General features: G+C 42.1%; 1 protein-coding gene across 5 annotated transcripts in view; it reads left to right on the top strand.

The window, feature by feature from the left end:
- The first annotated feature begins 1,880 nt into the window (after positions 1-1,880).
- Positions 1,881-23,574, top strand: part of LOC132396633 (organic cation/carnitine transporter 2-like) — a 77,794-nt gene continuing 56,100 nt past the window's right edge. For all 5 annotated transcript variants that reach the window (XR_009513052.1, XR_009513054.1, XR_009513053.1 and 2 more), the window contains exons 1-4: positions 1,881-2,510; positions 13,136-13,239; positions 15,638-15,792; positions 20,200-20,371. Coding sequence is in view for 1 of the 5 variants with exons in the window: in XM_059974342.1 (XP_059830325.1) it covers positions 2,157-2,510; positions 13,136-13,239; positions 15,638-15,792; positions 20,200-20,371 (785 nt within the window). In the remaining 4 variants the exon portion in view is untranslated. The remainder of the gene's footprint in view (positions 2,511-13,135; positions 13,240-15,637; positions 15,793-20,199; positions 20,372-23,574) is intronic.

Here is a 23,574-nt window from a genome sequence, read left to right on the forward strand (position 1 = left end):
AGCAGGCCATCCTCAAAAACAGAGTGACCGTGCAAGGAGAGGACTAGTGACAGAGATGACCAAGAGACCTATGATAACTCTGGAGTAGTTACAAGCTTCAGTGGCTACAATGGGAGAGACTGTGCATACAACAACAGTTACCCGTGAGCTTCTCTATCTGCAGTTTTATGGGAGAGTGGTGAAGAGAAAGCCACTGGTGGAAAAAAAGCCAAATGAAGTCTCAGACAGAATCTGCCAGAGGCAATGTGGGAAACCTTGAAGACAGCTGGAAGAACGTTCTATAGTCTGATTTAAACCAAAATTGAGCCTTTTAGGCCATCAGACTAAACACCAGATGAAACACTATGTTTGGCGTAAGCCAGGCAACACACATCATCAAAAACACACCATCCCTACCGTGAAGCCTGGTGGTGGCTGCATCGTGCTGTGGGGATGCGTCAGTGCAATAGGCCCTGGAAGGCTTGTGAAGGTAGAGGGTAAAATGAATGCAGCAAAATACAGGGAAATCCTGGAAGAAAACCTGATTCAGTCTACAAGAGAACTGCAACTTGGGAGAAGATTTGTTTTCCAGTAAGACAATGATCCCCAAGCATAAAGGCACACAAATAACTTAAAAACAACAAAGTTAATGTCCTGAAATGGCCATGTCAGAGTCCAGAACTCAATCCAATTGAAAATTTGTGGCTGGACTTGAAAAGGACTGTTGACTCATGATTCCCATCAAATCTAGCAGAGGTTGAGCAGTTTTGTAAAGAAGAATGGGGAATAATTGCAGTGTCCAGATGTGCAAAGCTGATAGAGACCTATCCACACAGAGTCAAGATTGTAATTGCTGCCAAAGGTGCATCTATTAAATACAGACTCGAAAGGGGTGCGTAATTATGCAAACAAGTATCTTGTGTTTATTAATTGTAACAAATTTAGACCAATTGGTAGAAATTTGTTTTCACTTTTACATGAAAAAGCTTTTTCTGTTCATCAGTATAAAAAAGCCAAATTAAGTCCACTGTGATTCAATGTTGTAAAACAATAAAACATGAAAACTTCCAAGGAGGGTGAATACTTTTTATAAGCACTGTAGATATGGTGACATAATTTTCTTTGACCTTCTGGACATCAGATCCCAGTTTAAACTACCTTCTGTCTGAAAAAAGATTTTAAAAAGTCTTCTTTAAATATCCTACCCTTAATTTAAACTTCCAGGAAATGTTACTCACAAATAAAGCTAGCTTTAACGTTTACCACAATGCTGATTTTATCTGAAAGCCAAAGAACAAGTCAATACTGGAGTGTCAACAATTTTCCCTCCTCCCATTAACTACTTGGAAGGATATAAATTTAGAAGGTCATGTATCTAAGATGTTCCTTAACCTTTTACAAGGACGGAATGTATGGAAGTATATTTCAGGTTAAGGATGCTTCATCAGAACTGGAAAAGTGATTAAGGTAAGTGCAGAGGGCACTGGATATGTGCATTAACTTTTGAATTCCTCCATTTTAATGTTTAGTGTGGGGGCACTTTTTAGATTCAAATTAAGTTTCTGCAAATATTTGTCAGAATTGTACGTATTTATAAAGTATGATTACCACTGCAGGGGAAAGAAATGGGATTGTCATCTTTTAACACGGGTTTCTAATGTAGCTTACAGAGGCAATCAGACTCTGAGCCAAGAATGCAGCTGTTGGCTTCATTCACACGCTAGAAATATTACACCAAAATAAACTGGACTGCCCATTGGTAAAGGGTTGTAGCCATGGTTTGACAGACAGAACTAATGAACCAATTAATCATTTCTTGTTCTCATAAAGAAATTCTGTGGGAGGTGCATGACTTTTGATTCATTTCCAAGAACATTCTTAGTTGTAGTTTAGCTGTCGGTGTAGCCTTTGAGAGTTTTATTGCCCACAGTTCTCTTTGAAAAGACCTAGGGCTGTGTTTGTGTATTAGCCTACAATGAGTTTTTTAAATGTTTCAAAATAAGTTACATGCTTAAAATGGTGTAATTTCTTATCAAATTTGAGTATTCTTTATGGAAACAAGGGATGAGATTACCCTGACAGGAAATGTTCTCAAGATTGTGTTGATCAACTATTTCTGTTTTCACGGGAAGTTAAGGTGGTAACTGTGCAGAAAAGTAGAAATAATATAAAAAAAGATGGAAAGTTACGATGAAGTGATAGCTTTCCTGGGAGAATGGGGGTATTACCAGTGGACTATTTTCCTTTCCCTAAGTTGCATTGTTATTCCAAATGGCTATTCAGCTCTTTCGATGGTGTTCCTGGCAGATACCCCTCAACATCACTGTCGTCTGAACAACTCTTCAAATGTGTCTTTCATGAATCTAAGTTTACAGCTGCCGATGGAGGAAATAGATGGACAGCAAATATACAGCAAGTGTTTCAGGTACCGAATTGACAAGGACGCTGGTTTCAACGGCACAGCAGTAGAACACTGTGTGGATGGTTGGGTGTTCAGCACAGAGAAATACATTTCGACGATTGTCACTCAGGTAAGAAGACTTAATTGATGCATCACCTTTGCACATTTTTGCACAGTGCTTTACTTCCGTGATGACCATTAATTAATCCACTATTTTAAAATAGTACCTAACATTTAACTTACTCACAGATAACACCCAAAATGTGACTCGCATGTATAGTTGGAAAAGAGATTCTCATGAGGTTGAGAAGAAATGATGAATGAGGTGCATTTATATATGAATGTGAGTAATTAATGTGGCTAGGAATTAAGTGATATTACTCCGCAAGCACCACGTGTAGAATATTCCTTGTGGATGGAATTAATGAACTTTTATGAAGCTTTTGTTTCCTGTAGAGACATAGAAACAGATTCTTTGGCACAACTCATCCATGGCAACCAAAGCTGCCTTTCTGAGCTAGTCTCATTTGACTGTATTTGGTTCAAATCCTTCCAAACCTTTCCTTTTGAAGACCCCGTCATGAACTGTTACATGTTTTAATGGCATCTGTATTCTTCCTCTGGCAGTTCATTCCATGTACCCAGCATCTTTGTGTGAAATGCTTGCCCCTCCGGTTCCCTTTAAATCTCTCCACTATCACCTTAAAGCTATATCCTCACCCTCTAGTTTTAGATTTCCCTACTCTGGGGGAGAAGACTGTAACCATTAACTTATCTATGCCCCTCATGATTTTATAAACCTCCACAGCATCACCCCTTAGCCAGTTACACACAGAGGAAACATGCCCCAGACTCTCCTTTGTAAGTCAAACGCTGTGGTCCTGCGAACATCCTTTCGTCTTTGATGATACCTTTCCTGTACCTCGGTGAGCAGAAGTACACACAACTTGTTTTGTCACTAACTGTGGAAAGGACTGGACAGATTTGTCTTGAGGCAGGCCTAATTGGAAGGAGATGGACTATTAAGGCAGCAGATCCAGAATACTTTTGCCTTTCCTGAATTCAATGGAAAAACGGTGATTGTTTTGTTGGGAGAGACGACTGAATGGTTTTGGGGCATGAACTAGATGAAATGGATTGTAAAAGCAGTTCACAATTTCCATTTGGAGTCATAGAGCACTACAGCACAGAAACAGGCCCTTCAGAACACTTTGTGCTGAACTATTATTCGGCATCATTCCTTTGACCTGCACCTGGACTATAGTCGTCCATACCCCTTCCATCCATGTACCTATCTAAACTTCTCTTACATGTTCAAATTGAACCTGCGTCCACCGCTTCCACCGGCAGCTTGTTCCACACTCTCACCGCCCTCTGAACGAAGAAGTTTCCCTTCATATACCCTTTAAATAGTTCACCTTTCACTCTTAACCCATGACCTCTAGTTCTCGTCTCACCCAACGTTAGTGGAAAAAGCCTGCTTGCATTTACCCTGTCTATACCACTCGTAATTTCGTATTCCTCTATCAATTCTTCCCTCATTCTCCTACATGCCAGGGAATAAATAAACATGAGAATAAATAAATATTCTACAACATAGAATCAGGTATACATGGAATGAGACACACGTTCATTTGCTCATTCACATCTCTGGATGCCGTTGGTTGGTTGTAAGGCCTAAAGAGAAATCAGAAGAAACTAAACAGCTTGTAACAGGAAGAATTTGGAAGCTTTGGAAAAGGTGCAGATGAGTTTTACTAGTATACTGCCAAGTTTAGAGAGTATGAGCTACAGGGAGAGGTTGAATAAACTTGGGGAGTCCAAGACCAGAGGCTGCAGCCTCAGAATAGAGGGATGTACATTTAAAACAGAGATGAGGAGGAATTTCTTTAGCAAGAGAGTGATAAATCTATCGAAGTTGTTGTTGTGAAGGCTTAGTTATTGGGTATATTTAAAGCAGAGGTTGACAGATTTTTAATTCTGGGAGAAGGCAGGAGATTGGAGAGAGAGGGAGATGGATCAGCCATGATGAAATGGCGGAGCAGACCTGATGGGCCAAAAGGCCTGATTCTACTCCTAATCTTGTGGTCTTATGGGGGTTTTTTTTCTGAAGCATCAGGGGCTGACAGTTTATGAGAATATTGGATACACGTATGATGGAGGGATATAGATCAAATACAGAGAGAAGAGATGTTGTTTAGTTAGGCATTGTGTTTGGCACACACATACTGAGACAAAGGGCCTGGTCCTGTGCTGGATTGTTTTATGTTTTATGTATTGCTTATGCTCTGTCTAGTTCACCACCATTTGTGAAGGTTTAAGCAAAAGGTCTGCTAGATGCCATTGAAAGAAATAAATGTGTTTTTCCCCCGGCCCAGAGAATAAATGTTGGTCTATGGACTAAGCTGCTGCCATTGGTGTTTGTGGGCTGGTGGTACTGACATGAAAATCTGGCTGTGTATCCGGATGCTCCACTGGCTAACCTCCCCTCTTCTACGGCCCCAAATACCAACTCATTAAAACATGCTGCCTTGCAATGTACAGCATCTGCAATGGATAGGAAGGAATCAAAGAGCAAATATTACAAGGGGTGATTGATAAGTTTCTGGCCTAAGGTAGAAGGAGTCAATTTTAGAAAACCCAGCACATTTACTTTTCAACATAGTCCCCTCCTACATTTACACACTTAGTCCAGCGGTCGTGGAGCATACGGATCTTGGACCTCCAGGATGTGTCCACAAATGGGTGATTGATAAATTTGTGGCCTAAGGTAGAAGGCGATGAGTTATACAGCTCTCGTTACATGCACATGCAGGTCAACTCTTTGAGTGATTATGCAGAAAGTTAGAAGTTAATAACATCGCCTTCTAAGGCCACGAACTTATCAATCACCCAGCTGTCCAAGACCTGTATGCTCCACGACCGCTGGACTAAGTGTGTAAATGTCGGAGGAGACTATGTTGAAAAGTAAATGTGCTGGGTTTTCTAAAATTGACACCGTCTACCTTAGGCCACGAACTTATCAATTGTATGTGCATGTGTGGGTTGCTGGGAGGAAGGAGGAAGGAGAAACAAAACAGCATGTTTTGCTGTTGTTGTTTTGTGGTTTGCTATGCTCTCTTTTGTTGTGTTCTGTGCTGTTCTGCTGGGCACCGTGGACCCGCTACATTAGCGCCAGAATGTGCGGCAACACTGGCTGCCCCCAGAACACACTCAGGTGTGTTGGTTGTTAATGCAAACAACGCATTTCAGTTTCAAAGCTCAAAGGAAATTTATTATCAAAGTACGTATACGTCACCATATACTACCCTGAGATTCATTTTCTTGCAGGCATTCACTATAGAACAAAGAAATGCAATAGAATCAAAGAAAAAATATGATGTACATGTGATAATAAATCTGAAAAGCAATAGGTATTTCTGTGGCATCACACGTTACCTCCCTGGTTTCAGAGTGAAGGATGTTACTGATGGACTACGAAATATTCTGAGGGGTTGGGAGGACGCTCAGAGATTGTGATCCATATTGCTGCCAATGACATAGAGAGTGGGATGATATCACAGGAAAGGATCCTCTAAATATGACAGTAAAGAGAGATCTTGGCATCATAGAATTTCACCTTCAGACTGTGGGTGACAAACAGCTTCTGAAACTTGTGTCCTAAATTGGAATAAAGGCAAATCAGAATGGTGCAAGGACAGAATAGGCCAAAATGGACTGGGAAAGTAGATTAAAAGGTAGAATAACAGATTAGCAGCAGCAGTTATCTAAGAAGATATTTCACACAAATCTCAGCAAAGGTATATTGTATCAATGAGACTGAAGTCCCTTGAGATGATGAGCATCCTTGGCTAACTAAGGAAGTTGATAGAAGTCATACGATATTTGAAGATTAGTGATAGGCCAGTGGATAGGGATTTTAATTAGAAAGCAACAAAGAATGACCAAAAATTGTAGAAATGGAAAAGATGAGTATGGGAGTAAATAACAAATATATCGCAGTAATATATATCCACTGAGTACTATATCTACTATATATACCTTGTCTGCTATGTACAATACACTAGATTCACTATATATTCACAGTACACACGACAACCACTATATATATATATAGAGAGAGAGAGAGAGAGAGAGAGAGAGACACACACACACACACACACACACACACACACACACACACACACACACACACACACACAGAGTAATGGTTTCTAGAGGCTAAAATAAATGCTATTTCCTTGGAGAATGTGATTCAGGAGCTCATCATGGGAAATGAAGAATTGGTAAGGCTAACGTCCTTGGATCAGAGGGCCTGTACCTAGGCATCTTGATGGAAGTAGCTGCAGAGATAATGGATGGATTGGTTATAATCCACCAAAATTTCCTGATCGTTGGAAGGTGCCTTAGGACTGGAAAACTGAAGTAAGAGAGTGACAAAAACCTTTCAGTCAAATGCCAGTTAGCCAGTGTCTGTCACTGAAATGTGCTGGAAACCATTAGCTGAATGGCCTTTTCTGTGATTCTATAAGTCCAGAAAGAAGCACAGATGTGTAGTGGAGATTATATTAACTGGCTGCACCACAAACTGGCATGGAAACACCAATTCCTCTGGAATAAAAAATACTACATAAAGTAGTGGATATGGCCCGGTCCATCATGGGTAAAGCCCTCCCCACCATTGAGCACATTTACATGGAACACTATTGCAGGAAAATGGCATCCATCATCGAGGACCCCCACCACCCAGGTCATGCTTTCTTCTTGCTGCTGCCATCAGGAAGAAGGCACAGGAGCCTCAGGACCCACACCACCAGATTCAGGGACAGTTATTTCCCCTCAGCCATCAGACTCTTGAACCAAAGGGGATAACTTCACTCACCTTCACTTGTCCCATCATTGAAATGTTCTCACAACCTAGGGACTCGTTTCAAGGGCTCTTCATCACATGTTCTTGATACCTCCAGCACCCAGGGCATGTCCTTTTCTCACTGTTACCATCAGGTAGGAGGTACAGAAGCCTGAAGGCACACACTCAGTGATTCAGGAACAGCTTCTTCCCCTCTGCCATCCTATTCCTAAGTGGACATTGAAGCTTTGGACACTACCTCACTTTTTTTTAATATACAGTATTCTGTTTTAGCACATTTTAAAAATCTATTCAGTATACGCAATTGATTTACTTGTTTATTGATTATTATTATTTTATTTATTATTTTTTTTCTCTCTCTGCTAGATTATGTGTTGCATTGAACTGCAGCTGCTAAGTTAACAAATTTCACGTCACGTGCCTGTGATAATAAACCTATTCCGATTCTGATTTATTTATTTATTATTCTTACTTTCTGGTTTTGTATTTGCAGAGCTTATTGTCTTCTGCATATTGGTTGAATGCCCATGCTGGTACAGTCTTTCATTTATTCTGTTTTGGTTATTATTCCCTTATGGATGTATTGAGCATGCTCACAAGAAAATGAATCTCTGAATTATATATAGTAACACGCATGTTTTTCCTCTCCATGCCATGTGGTGCATCGGGCAGCATCTTGCCATTTCTTTAGTGTTTGTCTGCTCTTTATGAGGTTGAGTTGCTAGCTTGACGTTCATCCCAGCATGAAAGCATGCAAGGAGCCGGCCACATTCGAACCTGGACCCACTCACCTCTAAGTCCAGTGAGTATGCCACTACACCACTGGCCAAACATATATATAAAGTTATTAACAAATTTACTTTGAACTGTTGAATCTATAGACTTTCCAAATGAGATGTTCATCAAATTAGAATAAGATATACAGTAGCATGTAAAAGTTTGGGCACCACTGGTTAAAATTTCTGTTACTGTGTATAGTTAAGTGAATAGAAGATGAACTGATCTCCAAGAGTCAAAGTTAAAGATGAAACAATCTTTTCAACATTTTAAGCAAGATTAGTGTATTATTTTTGTTTGTACAATTTTAGAGTGAAAGAAAGGAAAGGAGCAGCATGCAAAAGTCTGGGCACCCCAAGAGATTTGAGCTCTCAGATAACTTTTACCAAGGTCCCAGACCTTAATTAGCTTGTTAGGGCTATGGCTTGTTCACAGTCATCATTAGGAAAGGCCAGGTGATGCAAATTTCAAAGCTTTATTAATTCTCTGACTCCTCAAACCTTGTCCCAACAATCAGCAGCCATGGGCTCCTCTAAGCAGCTGCCTAGCACTCTGAAAATTAAAATAAATGATGTCCACAAAGCAGGAGAAGGCTATAAGAAGATAGCAAAGCGTTTTCAGGTAGTCATTTCCTCAGTTCGTAATGTAATTAAGAAATGGCAGTTAACAGGAACGGTGGAGGTCAACTTGAGGTCTGGAAGGCCAAGAAAACTTTCCGAGAGAACTGCTTGCAGGATTGCTAGAAAGGCAAATCAAAACCCCCGTTTGATAGGCTAATAAAAGCCTATCTCTCGCTGCACGTCTCCGAGAGTTATTGATGGTGCATCAATTTTATTAGCTGGAAGAGAGAGCACTATCAGCAGCAAGAGACCATCACACAACATCCTGGAGACTGAGGGAGGAGCAGTGCCTCCAATCGCCTTTATACAGGGGTCTGTGGGAGGAGCCACAGGAGCAGTCAGCAGGGGGTGCGTGTCCAGACAGGTATATGTAGTTCACCACATTCACCCCCCCTTTGTTTTAAAAGAGAGTCCCCATGGGGCGAAGTTTCTACAAGTATATTTACAGGTTAAGTCTATCAGGTGGTCGAACCTGTCGCTGTGATCTATGTAGCACCGGAGACGGTGCTTGTGCTGGTTCCGGCCTGACTTGAGGTGTCAGCACATTAGGCACCCCTGGTCAAGTCCACTGCATTTCCCCTCTCAGCTGAGGCCCGTGCGGCCTTCAGCCGCATTAAAGGGGACATTGCCAAAGCAACGATGCATGTGGTTGACAAGACCATTCCCTTCCAAGTAGAGAGTGACGCCTCTGACTTCGCGCTGGCTGTTACCCTCAATCAGGCAGGCAGGCCAGAGGCAATCTTCTCTCGTACCCTTCAAGGCCCTGAAATTCGGCACGCCGCGGTGGAGAAAGAAGCCCAGGCCATAGTGGAAGCTATTAGGCACTGGAGGCACTATCTCGCCGGCAAAAGGTTCACCTTGCTGACCGACCAGCACTCAGTTGCATTCATGTTTAGCGACCAACAGCGGGGCAAAATCAAAAATGATAAAATTTTGCGATGGAGAATAGAACTCTCCACCTACAACTATGATACCTGTACCGGCCTGGCAGACTCAATGAGCCCCCTGATGCCCTATCCCGGGGAACGTGTGCCAGCGCACAGCTCGACCAGCTATACGCCTCCATGCACATCTTTGCCACCCAGGGGGGTCACCCGATTTTACCATTTCGTGAAAGCCCGGAACCTGCCTTACTCCCTTGAGGACATCAGGACGATGACCAGGGACTGCCAAGTCTGCGCTGAGTGCAAACCGCACTTCTACCGTCCTGAAAAGGCACAACTTATCAAGGTCACCCGCCCCTTTGAGTGACTGAGTGTTGACTTTAAGGGCCCCCTTCCCTCCACTGACTGCAATGTCTACTTTCTCAACATAATCGACGAGTACTCGCGGTTCCCCTTTGCCATCCCCTGCCCCGATACCACTGCCACGTCCGTCATAAAAGCTCTTCACTCTGTTCGGATATCCCTGCTATATCCACAGTGATAGAGGGTCCTCCTTTATGAGTGACGAGCTGCGCCAGTACCTGCTGGCTAGGGGTATTGCTACTAGTAGGACCACGAGCTATAATCCCCGGGGAAATGGACAGGTGGAGAGGGAGAATGCCACTGTGTGGAAGGCCACACTCTTAGCCCTTAAGTCAAAGGGGTTGCCGGTCTCTCGCTGACAGGAGGTCCTCCCCGAGGCACTCCACTTCAGCCGCTCCCTGTTATGTACGTCCACCAATGCCACCCCTCATGAGCGCCTATTCTCTTCTCCCCGGAAGTCTGCCATGGGACTACCCTACCGGCTTGGCTGACATCCCCAGGGCCAGTGCTGCTCCGGAAACATGCCAGGAGAAATAAATACTCCCCACTGGTTGAGAGGGTTCACCTACTTCATGCGAACCCCCAGTATGCCTACGTGGTCTTACCTGATGGGTGGGAGGACACAGTCTCCGTCCGCGACCTGGAGCCCGCAGGAGCAGCAGACCACTACCCCAAACACTCCTCGGTAATTATGAACCCTGTACCCACCGAGGTATATACCCACCTGACACCGCGCACACCAAGCCCTACACAGACTCCTCACAACACTCCCATACCGGGCGCCTCGCACATGCATGAGGGATCACTGACGCCTAATGTGCTGACACCTCAAGTCAGGCCGGAACCAGCACAACCACCGTCTCCGGTGCTACGTAGATCGCAGCGACAGATTCGACCACCTGATAGACTTAACCTGTAAATATACTTGTAAGAAACTTCGCCCCATGGGGACTCTCTTTTAAAACAAAGGGGGGGGGGGTGAATGTGGTGAACTACATATACCAGTCTGGACATGCCCCCCCTCTGCTGACAGCTCCTGTGGCTCCTTCCACAGATCCCCGTATAAAGGCGATTGGAGGCACTGCTCCTCCCTCAGTCTCCAGGATGTTGTGTGATGGTCTCTTGCTGCTGAAAGTGCTCTCTCTTCCAGCTAATAAAAGCCTATCTCTCGCCTCACGTCTCTGAGAGTTATTGATGGTGCATCAGAGTGTTTGAAGAAAAAAGGGTGCAGAATTTCAAGAAAAGAATACCTCTCTAACTGTTAAGCACAGGGGTGGATCGATCATGCTTTGGGCTTGTGTTGCAGCCAGTGGTACGGGCAACATTTCACTGGTAGAGGGAAGAATGAATTCAATTAAATACCAGCAAATTCTGGAAGCAAACATCACACCATCTATAAAAAAAACTGAAGATGAAAAGAGGATGGCTTCTACAACAGGATAATGATCCTATACGCACCTCAAAACCCACAATGGACCACTTCACAAGGTGCAAGCTGAAGGTTTTACCATGGCCCTCATAGTCCCCTGACCTAAATATCATCAAAAATCTGTGGATCGACCTTAAAAGAGCAGTGCATGCAAGACGGCCCAAGAATCTCATAGAACTAGAAGCCTTTTGCAAGGAAGAGTTGGCAAAAATCCCCTCAAACAAGATTTGAAAGTCTCTTAACTGGCTACAGAAAGTGTTTACAAGCTGTGATACTTGCCAAAGGGGGTGTTACTAAGTACTGATCATGCAGGGTGCCCAAACCTTTGCTTTGGGCCCTTTTCCTTTTTTGTTATTTTGAAACTGTAAAAGATAAAAAAAAAGCAATCTTGCTTAAAATATTAAAGAAATGTGTCATCTTTAACTTTATGCCTTTTGGAAATCAGGTCATCTTTTACTCACATAACTATTCATAGTAACAGAAATTTTGACCGGGGTGTCCAAACTTTTGCATGCCACTGTATGCTGGAATTGCAAAGGCATTGAGAAAAGTCTCAGACACTTTAAACCATGTTTATAATTCTATTTACATTGTAAATACATGATGGTATTTATATATTTCAACCTGTAACTTTATTGTTGTGTAATTTATTCTTATAACTGATGAATGTTTTTGTTACATGTTGTGCCTACACAACACAGCAAATTCCTAATACATTTAACCATATATGGTGAATAAAGTTGATCCTTAATTCTTGATTGTTGAAAAGTTAAAAGGTAAGGATGACAGCTGGGACGTTATATCAACCAAAAATCCCAGTTTGGCCAGCATAAACACTATTGGCTCATTCAGTGGCCTAAGTTTTTATGATTTCGTAACTACAAGCATGGGCACCTCAAAGAAATTCTGAAATCTGAAAGCAGTGATCTGTGAAAGAAGATTGCTATTCTTGAATGGGAGCGTAGGCTCGGTCCTTGAGCCTGTGAAATATTCTAAATATGAATGGACATACAAAACATGCATTCATCATTTGGAAGATTTCTCCAGTGTAGGATTTTATCAAAACAATATTCTTGAGATTCCTGGCCACCCACTCCACCAGTGGCACTCAAGCCATAGACTGATACAGCATGAAAACGGCTACCAAGTCTGTGATGACAATCAATATCTACTTACAATAATCCTACATTGTATCAAATATCCTAACAAACTATGGAAAATATCCTAGCTGGTTGCGTCATGGCGTAGAACAGCAGTCCCAGCGCATCAGGATGGAAAATGCTGCAGAAAGTAATGGAAACAGCCCAGAATACAACGGGCAAAGCCCTCCCTGCCACCGACAGCATCTAAAGGAGGTGCTGCCTCAAGAAGGTGGCATGTACCATCTACCATCAGAAGGCCATAGGTTTAGGGTAAGAGAGGAGCAATTTAAAGGAGAACTGGGGGCAAGTTTTCACATAGAATGTGGTGGTTATGCAGAACCAGCTGCCAGGAGAGGTCCTAGTGGCCAGTTTTATTATAATTTCTACATGGTGTTTAGAAAGGTACTTGGGGTAAGAAAGGAGTAAAGGAATATGGGCCCAGTGGGAGGAGTGTAGGTAGGGCCTATTTCAGTACTAAACTGCTCTGTCACTCTAAAGCAGAACACACATCTTCACATACAGATATTTGAATGGCTATTAGTAACAACATTAGAAATCGACATGCACTATTTAAAAAAATATAAATGTTTTCTTGATGTGTTTTAATAGTTAGTGACTAACATAAAATGTTAACCTCTGTGCCTTAATTATCTCCAATGCCACTCTGTAGTGGGATCTAGTTTGTGACCAGAACTGGAAAGGACCATTTACCACATCAGTGTTTTTCATTGGAGTGCTCTTTGGCTCAATAATCTCTGGACAACTTTCAGACAGGTACAGTAAACAAAACATGGTGAAAATTCAGTTTGCATTAGTTGGTGTTTAATTGTTGATGCTCTCTGAAGACTGCTATCGCAGTGATGAATTATTGGAGTATGTCTTGGTTTATTAAAACAAGCGAGATTATTTGAACATAAATAAACTGGAGGAATACCAAACAAGAAGTTTACTATATACTGTAACATAATTCAACATAATTTCTCAGGGCCTCATTTATAATGGAAAATCAATGGAAAACTGTTTTTTGGAAACAAAAAAAACAGGAAATGGCACCAGGAGAAGGCCATTCGGTCTATTAGCTCTGGTCCAATACCCAACATGGCTGATCATGGATTTTAGTGCACTGTTCTTTTACAGTCTGTAACTCCAAAACATAAAACTAATCGAAAGAAAAACAGAGCTGGGGATAACATGTCGACTTCATTCTATTTTTTTAGAGAGGTGCACATTATGACGTGGTGGTGTAGTGACATATGCCATTCATATAATTTTACGTATAACCCGTAATGAATTACGGTATGTGAGCAACAGAAGTGCTTAATCAATATATTTACAATATTGCTCAAAAATTACTGAAGTATCAAATATGCAACACTCCTCCCTGCTTAGCTATAAACTAACTCAATATACAATGCATCTGAATCAAATATGTAACGTATTACTCTCTGGTCATCTTATATACACAGTATACTATTTAATACAGCTAACGTATAGACATCCCCCGCTTAGGAAATTTTAAATTGTCCTACTCAGGCCTGAAGATTTATTTGTTGTACAGCCAGTCCCCGGGTTATGAACGAGTTCCATTCCTAAGTCCGTCTTTAAGTCGGATTTGTACGAAAGTCGGAACAAGTACAGCTGATATTATTTAGCGTCAGTTACTCAAACGTTTGTCTTAGTATATAGTATATAGTTTTCCTTTCTATGCATATAAAACACTCAACAAACATGTATTTCAATAATTAAATCACTGTGTTGCTTAGTAATAATTGTAGCTTTCATTGGGGCAGGGCCTTTCACATGCTCCATTATTCTCACTTCATCCTTTAAAATTGTTCTGATCGTTGACCAACTACAGCCTAACACTTTTCCAATGACTGATAGCGTTTCACCTCTTTCTGATCGCTTTATTATTTCCACTTTATTTTCAATCGTGATCGTTTTCTGTCAACAGAACAGAAACACAGTGGATCAACAGCAGCCGCGGGTGGCGGGTCCTGAGCTCCCCCGGGTCCTAAAGTCCACCTGCACTGAGACAGGGTAAATGGGACAAGTGGGGGTGGGGCTGACTGGAAAAGGGGGGTAAGGGTGAATCTTGCTAAGAAAAATATAAGCCAAATACAAAGTTACACACTCAACACAGTGTTAATGGCAACATGATCCGACTTAAAATGGCAGACGGTTTCTCCTTCCTCAAGCCGATGAATTTTTAATATAATAGGCTACATGGCTGGTCGTTCATAAGTACGAGTTGTTTGTAAGTCAGACGTTCATAATTTGGGGACTGCCTGTACAGGATTTCTTACTCTTGTCTGGCAAGTGGGGGATCTCTCTGCTTGGCAGGTGAGTCTTGCGGTTGAGAAACAATTTCAGTTCTGGGGCTTTAACCAATGTGGTTGTAAGAGTTTCTTCTGGATCTGTAGTAATGAGTTCAAGGGCTGAAGCACAGAGGCCAGGCTTGGTAGGAGCCTGTTATAATAATTGACAAATCCTAAAAAGGACCACAACTGTGACATGTCGTTCGGCCTTGGGTCATCCACCACTGCTTGAATTTTCTCAGCACACTTATGTAATGCTTGGCATCAATGGTGTGACCACAGTTCAGTGTGCTTGGTTTAAAGAATTCACACTTACTGTATCATGCTCTGAGCCCGTAAACTTCTAACCTTTTTAGCACCGTATGACATTTTGGAGATGTTCCTCGTCATCTTTACAGCTAACAATGATGTCATACAGGTAAAACTGAGTACCTGGGCAGCCTACTTTTTGTAGTCATTGCCACTGTTATGTTTTGTACTTCCAAATTATAAAACCAAATGAAAGAAAAACACTGAGCTGGGAATAAGAGGTCTGATGCACCATCAGTAACTTTCTGAGACGTGAGATGAGATATTGGCTTTTATTGACTGGAAGACAGCAATTGACCACCATGCTACATCCTGGAGACTGAGGGCTGGGCTCAGGCCCCAATCGCCTTTGTACCGGGGTCTGTGGGAGGAGCCACAGTCAGTGGGAGGAGCCACAGGAGCAGTCAGCAGGTGGGGGGGGGGGGGGTGTCCAGACAGGTATATGTAGTTCACCACAAGGTCTATCTCATTTTACTTCTTTGTGAACCTATAAGAAAAATAATGCATCTTAATTGTCTAAAATGATGTTTGTTTGTCGTTTAAAGGCATGGAAGAAAGCCTATTCTCTTTGGAGCTCTGGCCATGCGATCAGCCGCAGGCTTCCTGCAACTGGCCTCTCAGAGTTGGGAAATGTTCTGCATACTGCACTTCTTTGTTGGCCTCGGAGATATCTCAAGCTACATAACAACTTTTGTTCTAGGTAAGAAAGTGTCGCGTGTACTGCAAAGACAATAACAACAAGAAAAGCTGTCGGGTCTCAGCAAGTAAGATGGCATCTGCAGAGAGAGAGAAACAAAATGAAGTTTAGTGGTCAACCTCCTTTCAGAGAGTTTTCCAGCACAGAAACAAGCCCTTGGGCCCACCATGTTCATGTTATTCGTTGTATATCTATCTATACCAATACCATTTACCAATGCTTGGCCTGAAGCTGGTGCTCATCCTGATGTGAGAGTATCTATCTCCACCCATCCAGGCAGTCCATTCAGATTCCAACCATTCTCCAGGTGAAAAAGTCACACACTACCCCAGCAATGTGCTCTTTTCTTGCTGTTGTAGCAGTGTTTATGCTGAAATATATTGTGTGTAAAGATAAAGAAAGATCAGCTTTATTTTCACATGTGCTTTGAAACATTCAGAGGCATGCATTGTTTGCTTCACATCAAATAAGAGAGGATTGTGCTGGATTGTGCAAGTGTCACCATGCTTCTGGCACCAACATAGCATGGCCATAATTCACTAACCCTAACATGTATGTCGTTTTTAATGTGAGGAAACAGGAGCACCCGGAGGAAACCCATGTGGTTACGGGGAAAATGTACAAACAACTTACAGAACCCCGATCACTGATTGCTGTAAGCAATTGTGCTAACCTCAACGCTCCAAGAATAAAGAGTATATCAATTGTTGACATCATAGGTTGTACAATAATATAGATCTACATGTAGCATTTAACATGAAATGTTTTAAAATAATCGTTCCGGCTGACACTGGGCTAGAAATTTCCTTGGACTTTCCTCAGCTGCACTGCAATTCCTAATCTTGCTAAACCCTTTTAGTCTAGCATGCTATCTCTTCAAACTTGCAAAATAGTTGACTAGCATTTTTGATTACCAGCATAATTTTCATTGTATTTAAGCTGGTTAAGCTGGTAAGCTGGTAATCAAAAATTTGTAAAAAGACATCAAGCTAAATGGTTAATTCAGTTTCTCTCCCAACTGATTCTATTTGGCTAATTAAATATGAATGCTTCTAACATTTTCTGTGTTGCAGTACTGTGCAAAAGTCTTGGGCACATTTATATAGCCAGGGTGCCTAAGAATTCTGCACAGTACTGTAGAGGTTTTATGTATTGCACTGTACTGCTGCCGCAGAAAAAACTACTGACACATGAGTGATGATAAACCAGATTCTGATATGTGTCTCTATTGTGGACTGAGAGTGGGAATCATGGTTGGGAAAAGAGGAAGGGAGAGTAGAAGGAGTGGAAAGCACCAGAGAGACATTCTGTAATGACCAATGAACCAATACTTTGGATTTGAACCAATGACCTTGCAGATGTCTCAGGGCTGTGTGTGTCTGCATCTACGCCAACCCCTGCTCCTTGCATTCCTTCTCTGCCACCTATCCCACACTCCTCTGACAGAGCACCACCCTCATTTGCTCCTGCCAGATTATAGATCTCTACTTCATGGTGACAAATACGCTACTACGCAGAAGTCTTAGGCACCCTAGCTATATGTATATGCGTAAGACATTTGCTCAGTACTGTACTTGCTGCATATGTGCTCATAGGCATGGCCAACTAATTTGACAACATACTCCAGTTGTCAGTGGGTAGATCTCTTCTAATTAAATTTCAATTTAGGGTTCATCATAACACTGATTTAGAAATACAGTAAAACAGGGTTCTCCCAGTATCTTAGCTGTTATACGTAGCTACTCAAATGATCAAAACACCTGATTAATGAATGGTGTCTTCAACTCTTGCTTGTGGACTGACATCAAATGGTTTCCCCATTTTGTCCACAGAACAGTCCATTCTTTATTCTAAACTCTTTAGTAGAGAGAAAAGGCAAGCATTCACATTTTGCTTAGTATTTACAATTCATTGTAATTATGAATCAGAGAATAGTTGAAAAGCTTTCCCCTGTTAGATGCCTATGGTAACCTACCAACCTTGGTTAGAAGGTGTATGGTGTGTTAGTCTTCACCAGTCAGGAGACTGGATTCTAGAGCTGTGAAGAAATGTTGCAACTCATTCAAACCTGGTTAGACCACGTTAGGAATATTGTGTTCAGTTCTGGTTGTCTCATTATAGGGAGGATGTGGAAGCTTTAGAGAAGCTGCGGAAGAGATTTACCAAGATGCTGTCTGGATTAGATATTACGTTTTATCGGGATGGATTGAGTGAGCTTGGGCTTTCACTTGAGTATGAAGAAGGATGAAAATCAAGCTGATTGAGGTGTAAAAGGTAGTAAGAGGCAAAGATCGACTGGATTGCCAGAGACTTTTTCCCGAGGTGGAAATAGCTAATACTGGGAGCATAATTTTAAGGTGATTGAAGGAAATTATAAGGGGGATGTCAGAGGTAAATTTTTTATACAAAGAGAGGTGAGTGTGTAGAACATGCTGCCAAAAGTGGTGGTAGAGGCAGATATATTAGGGGCATTTAAGAATATCTTAGATAGGCACATGGATGATAGAAAAAAGGAGGACTGTGTCAGAGGGAAGGGTTAGAGTGATCTTAGAGTGGAAGAAAAGCTCAGCACAGCATCATGGGGTGAAGGACCTGTACTCTGCTGTGGTGTTCTGCGCACTACGTCTAACTAAGATTTTGGTGATCAGCTTAATATCATTAATACACTAATTTTTCCTGAAGTGGACATTACTGCAAGGCCTCCTTTTCTTACAAATTCCTAATATCCCTTAGAATTGTGTCTCCCTGGGAGTCCATTTAAGTGCCAACAACATGGTTGGGTTAGAAACACCCAAGAGACTGAGTAAGAATAGTAGTTTCCTCTTTAGAAGGACACTATTGAACAATGCTTCCTTCATATACACTCAGTGGCCGCCATATTAGTTACAGGGGAAACCCGGTGTGCTCTTCCACTGCTATAGCCCATCCACTTCAAGCTTCGACATGTTGTGATTCAGAGATGCTCTTCTGCGCACCTCCGTTGTCGCACGTGGTTACTTGAGTTACTGTTGCTTTTCCATCAGCTTGTACCATGCTGACCATTCTTCTCTGACCTCTCTCATTAACAAGGTGTTTTTACCCACAGAACTGCAGATTTTTTTTTTTGGTTTTTTTCACCATTCTCTATAAACTCTAGAGACTGTTGAGCATGATAACACCAAGAGATCAGCAGCTTCTGAGATAGTCAAACCACCCCATCCGTCACCAACAATCATTCCAGGGTCAAAGTCACTTAGATCACATTTTTTCCCCATTCTGATCTCTAGTCGGATCAACAACTGAACCTCTTGACCATATCTGCATGTTTTTATACATAGAGTTGCTGCCACATGATTGACTAATTAGATATTTGTATAACAAGCAGGTGTACTGGTGTACCTAAAACTGGTCACTGACTACTTTTAAGTCAGGACATACAAGCCACGATTAAAATACCTGAAAAATTCCTAGAATCTTATTCTGTAAGTAGGCCTATATAAGGAATGTTCTGAACAAATGGGTTTCTTCATGATCACTGTATCAATTCATCAACCTCGAGTAATTTAGTTTCAGGTTACTGAAAGTCACCCAAACTAAAAAATGTTATATTAGGATGCAGATCAATTTTCAGCAAACTGAAACAAACATCATATTACTATGATTTAACATCTACCTTTTAATATCCCAGCATCAATTTTTGGTTTCATTTCTGGAGCTTCCACATGGTCTTGAATTAAACATAATTAGCATGAGCTAATTATGTCAGTATTGTCAGACTCACTATGCGCCATGCTCAGTCTTTGCACCGGACCTGTTTCTTTCATAATGTTACCCCGAACACTTGGTTATAGAGAGTCCACTTGCATTAAGCATATATTGATCACTGCCTAGTATGGGAACTATACTTCTCTTGATTGCAGAACTCTGCGGACAGCCCAGTGCATCTGTAGATGTGAACTTCCCACATTTACAGGGACAGGTACATAAAAAGGGCCCATAAGATCACTGGGGACCTGAGTCATTCCAACCACAAACTGTTCCAGCTGCTACCATCTGGGAAACAGTACCGCAGCATAAAAGCCAGGACCACAGGCTCCTGGGCAGCTTCTTCCACCAGACCATCAGACTGCTTAATTCTTGCTGACACTACTGTATTTCTGTCACATTGACTATCCTGTTGTAAGTAATATTTATTGTAAATTACTATAGTTGTACATTGCACATTTAGACAGAGACAGAACATAAAGATTTTTACTCCTCATGTATATGAAGGATGTAAGTAATAAAGTCAATTCAATTCAAACACGTTATGTCATTTTGGGCTGTATTTTACCAAGAAAGCCTGGAGTAGAAACCCCAGACCAAGGTTATCCTTTGTTGGTTAATTGTGATGTGCTTACTTTTTATTTACACACTTTTCTTCTGGAACAGGAATCGAAATCCTTGGCAAGTCTGAGAGGGCTGCTTTCTCGACACTAGGCATCTGTATATTTTATGCCATTGGCTACATTCTTCTACCAGTCTTAGCTTATTTAATCAAAGATTGGAGGATGTTACTTCTCGCTTTGACTCTGCCGCAAATCCTATATATTCCTCTGTGGTGGTGAGTACAGTTCTTATTCATTGATTGGAATGTAGGGATGTCCATTTAGAACGGAGATGATGAGGAATTACTTTTGCCAGAGAGCGGTGAATCTGTGGAATTCATTGCCACAGGCAGTGTGGAGGCCAAGTCACTGGGTATATCTAAGGATGAGGTTGATAGTCAGGGCATGAAGGGATATGGGGACACAGAAGGAGATTAGGGCTGAGAGGGAAATGGATCAGCCATGATAAAATGGTGGAGCAGGCTCAATAGGCGAAATAGCCTAATTCTGCTCTTATAGCTTATGATCTTATAGTCTTATAATAACAGGAAAGATGCACCAAGTCTTCTTTGATAGTTCTTCCCAAACCCTTGGCTCAACATTGAGCAGATGAAGGCAACAGGGACTTGGGTCCACAACCAAATCCAAGTTCCCTTCCAACTCGCACACCATTCTGACTTGGAAATATACTCTGAGGCCACTATATTAGTGTACTTGTACGCCTGTTAGTTAAAGCAGCTACCTAATCAGCCAATCCTGTGGCAGCAATTTAATGCCTAAAAACATAGAAAACCTACAGCACAATACAGGTCCTTTGGCCCACAATGCTGTGCCAAACATTACTTTCTTTAGAAATTACCTAGGGTTACCCATAGCCCTCTGTTTTTCTAAGCTCCATGTACCTATCCAGGAGTCTCTCAAAAGAACCTATTGTATCCGCCTCCACCACAGTTGCCAGCAGCTCATTTCATGAACTCACCACTCTCTGCATAAAATAAAACTTAGCTCTGACATCTCCTCTGTACCCACTTCCAAGCACCTGTGCCGCCTTGTGTTGGGCATTTCAGCACTGGGAATTCCAGAGAATACAGACCATGGTGAAGAGGTTCAGTTGTTGTTCAGATTAAACATCAAAATGGGGAAGAAATGTGATCCAAGTGACTTTGACCATGGAGCCAGACAGGGTGGTTCGTATATCTCAGAAACAACCTCAGAATTGAAGGGCGTCCATTTAAAACAGAGATGCAGAGTAATTACTTTATTCAGAGGGTGGTAAATCTGTGGAATTTGTTGCCTTGAGTGGCTGTGGAGGCCAAGTCGTTGGGTGTATTTAAGACAGAGATATATAGGTTCTTGATTAGCCAGGGCATCAAAGGGTGTGGGGAGAAGGCGGGGAGTGGGGATGACTGGAAGAATTGGATCTGCCCATGATTGAATGGCAGAGCAGACTCGATGGGCCAAATGGCCTACTTCTGCTCCTATATCTTATGGTCTTCTGGAACCTGATGATCTCCTAGGATTTACACGTGCATAAAAGTCTCTAAAATTTACAGAGCAAGAACAAAACCAAAAAAAAAAATCCAGTGAGTGGCAGTTCTGTGGGCGGAAACACCTTGTTAAATGAGAGGTCAGAGGAGAATTGCTAGACTGATTCAAGCTGACAGGGAGAGAGTATCTCAAGTAACCACTCATTGCAATAGTGATGCGCAGAAGAACATCTCTGATTGTGCAACATGTCGAACCTTGAAATGGAGGGCCTACAGCAGCAGAAGACCACACTGGGTTCTATCCCTGTACCTAACGAAGTGGCCACTGTTTGTGTACAATGCGACCTAAATTTTGAAGAGTGGAGTCTGCCTCTCACACTCAGCGTTTGGGATTTTCCAATTCTGCACTTGTCAGGTTCAGACCGTAAAGGACAATTGTACTGTTTGAAGGAATTGAGCAACTCACTACCAGTAATGGAGGTTTGGAAATTGCTTTCTCTCTCAAGGAAAGTGTAGCTTTTATCAATGAAATAAATGACCATTGATGGAAATCACATTCTGCCTCATCGGCACTCAGCAACCAGTTTATTAGGTACACTAGTACACCTGCTTGTTAATACAAATATCTAATCAGCCAATCATGTGGCAGCAAATCAATGCATAAAAGCATGCAGACATGGTCAAGAAGTTCATTTGTTGTTTGGATCGAACAACAAAATGGGAAGAAACGTGATGCGGGTTTTACAATTGGAGGCAGTTTGAGTGTCTCAGAAACTGCAGACCTCCTGGTACTTTCATGCACAATCTCTAAAGTTTGCAGGGAATGGTGCAAAAAAAATTGAATCCAGTTCGTGAGTGAAAATGCTTTTTTAATGCACAAATTCAGAGATTGGCCAAACAGGTTCAAGCTGATAGGAAGGCAACAGTAACTCAGATAACCAGGCATTACAACAGTGGCACACAGAAGAGTGTCTCTGAATGCACAACATGTTGAACCTTGATGTGAATGAGCTACAGCAGCAGAACACCACCAACATACACTCAGCGGCCACTTTATTAGGTACAGGAAGTACCTAATAGAGTGGCCACTGAGCCTATATCTTTGTTCCTTTATTCTTGTCGGGTTCTAGCCTTGACAACTTCATTACAATAGACAATAGACAGTAGGTGCAGGAGTAGGCCATTCGGCCCTTCTAGCCAGCACCGCCATTCACTGTGGTCATGGCTGATCATACACAGTCAGTACCCCGTTCCTGCCCTCTCCCCATATCCCTTGACCCCGCTATCTATAAGAGCTCTATCTAACTCTCTCTTGAATGCATCCAGAGACTTAGCCTCCACTGCCTTCTGGGGCAGAACATTCCACATATCCACCACTCTCTGGGTGAAAAAGTTTTTCCGCATCTCTGTTCTAAATAGCCTACCCCTTATTCTTAAACTGTGGCCTCTAGTTCTGGACTCACCCATCAGCGGGAACATGCTTCCTGCCTCCAGCGTGTCCAATCCCTTAATAATCTTATGTGTTCCAATCAGATCCCCTCTCATCCTTCTAAATTCCAGTGTATACAAGCCCAGTCGCTCCAATCCTCCAATATGACAGTCCCGCCATTCTGGGAATTAACCTTGTGAACCTACGCTGCACTCCCTCAATAGTAAGAATGTCCTTCCTCAAATTTGGAGACCAAAATTGCACACAATACTCCAGGTGGGGTCTCACCAGGGCCCTGTACAGCTGCAGAAAGACCTCTTTACTCCTATACTCAATTCCTCTTGTTATAAAAGCCAGCATGCCATTAGCTTTCTTCACTGCCTGCTGTACCTGCATGTTTGCTTTCATTGACTGATGTACAAGAACATCTAGATCTTGTTGTACTTTCCCTTTTCCTAACTTGACTCCATCTGGATAGTAATCTGCCTTCCTGTTCGTGCCACCAAAATGGATAACCTCACAT

The sequence above is a fragment of the Hypanus sabinus genome, chromosome 7 (genome assembly GCF_030144855.1).
Source record: "Hypanus sabinus isolate sHypSab1 chromosome 7, sHypSab1.hap1, whole genome shotgun sequence".
NCBI classification, from domain to species: Eukaryota; Metazoa; Chordata; class Chondrichthyes; order Myliobatiformes; family Dasyatidae; genus Hypanus; species Hypanus sabinus.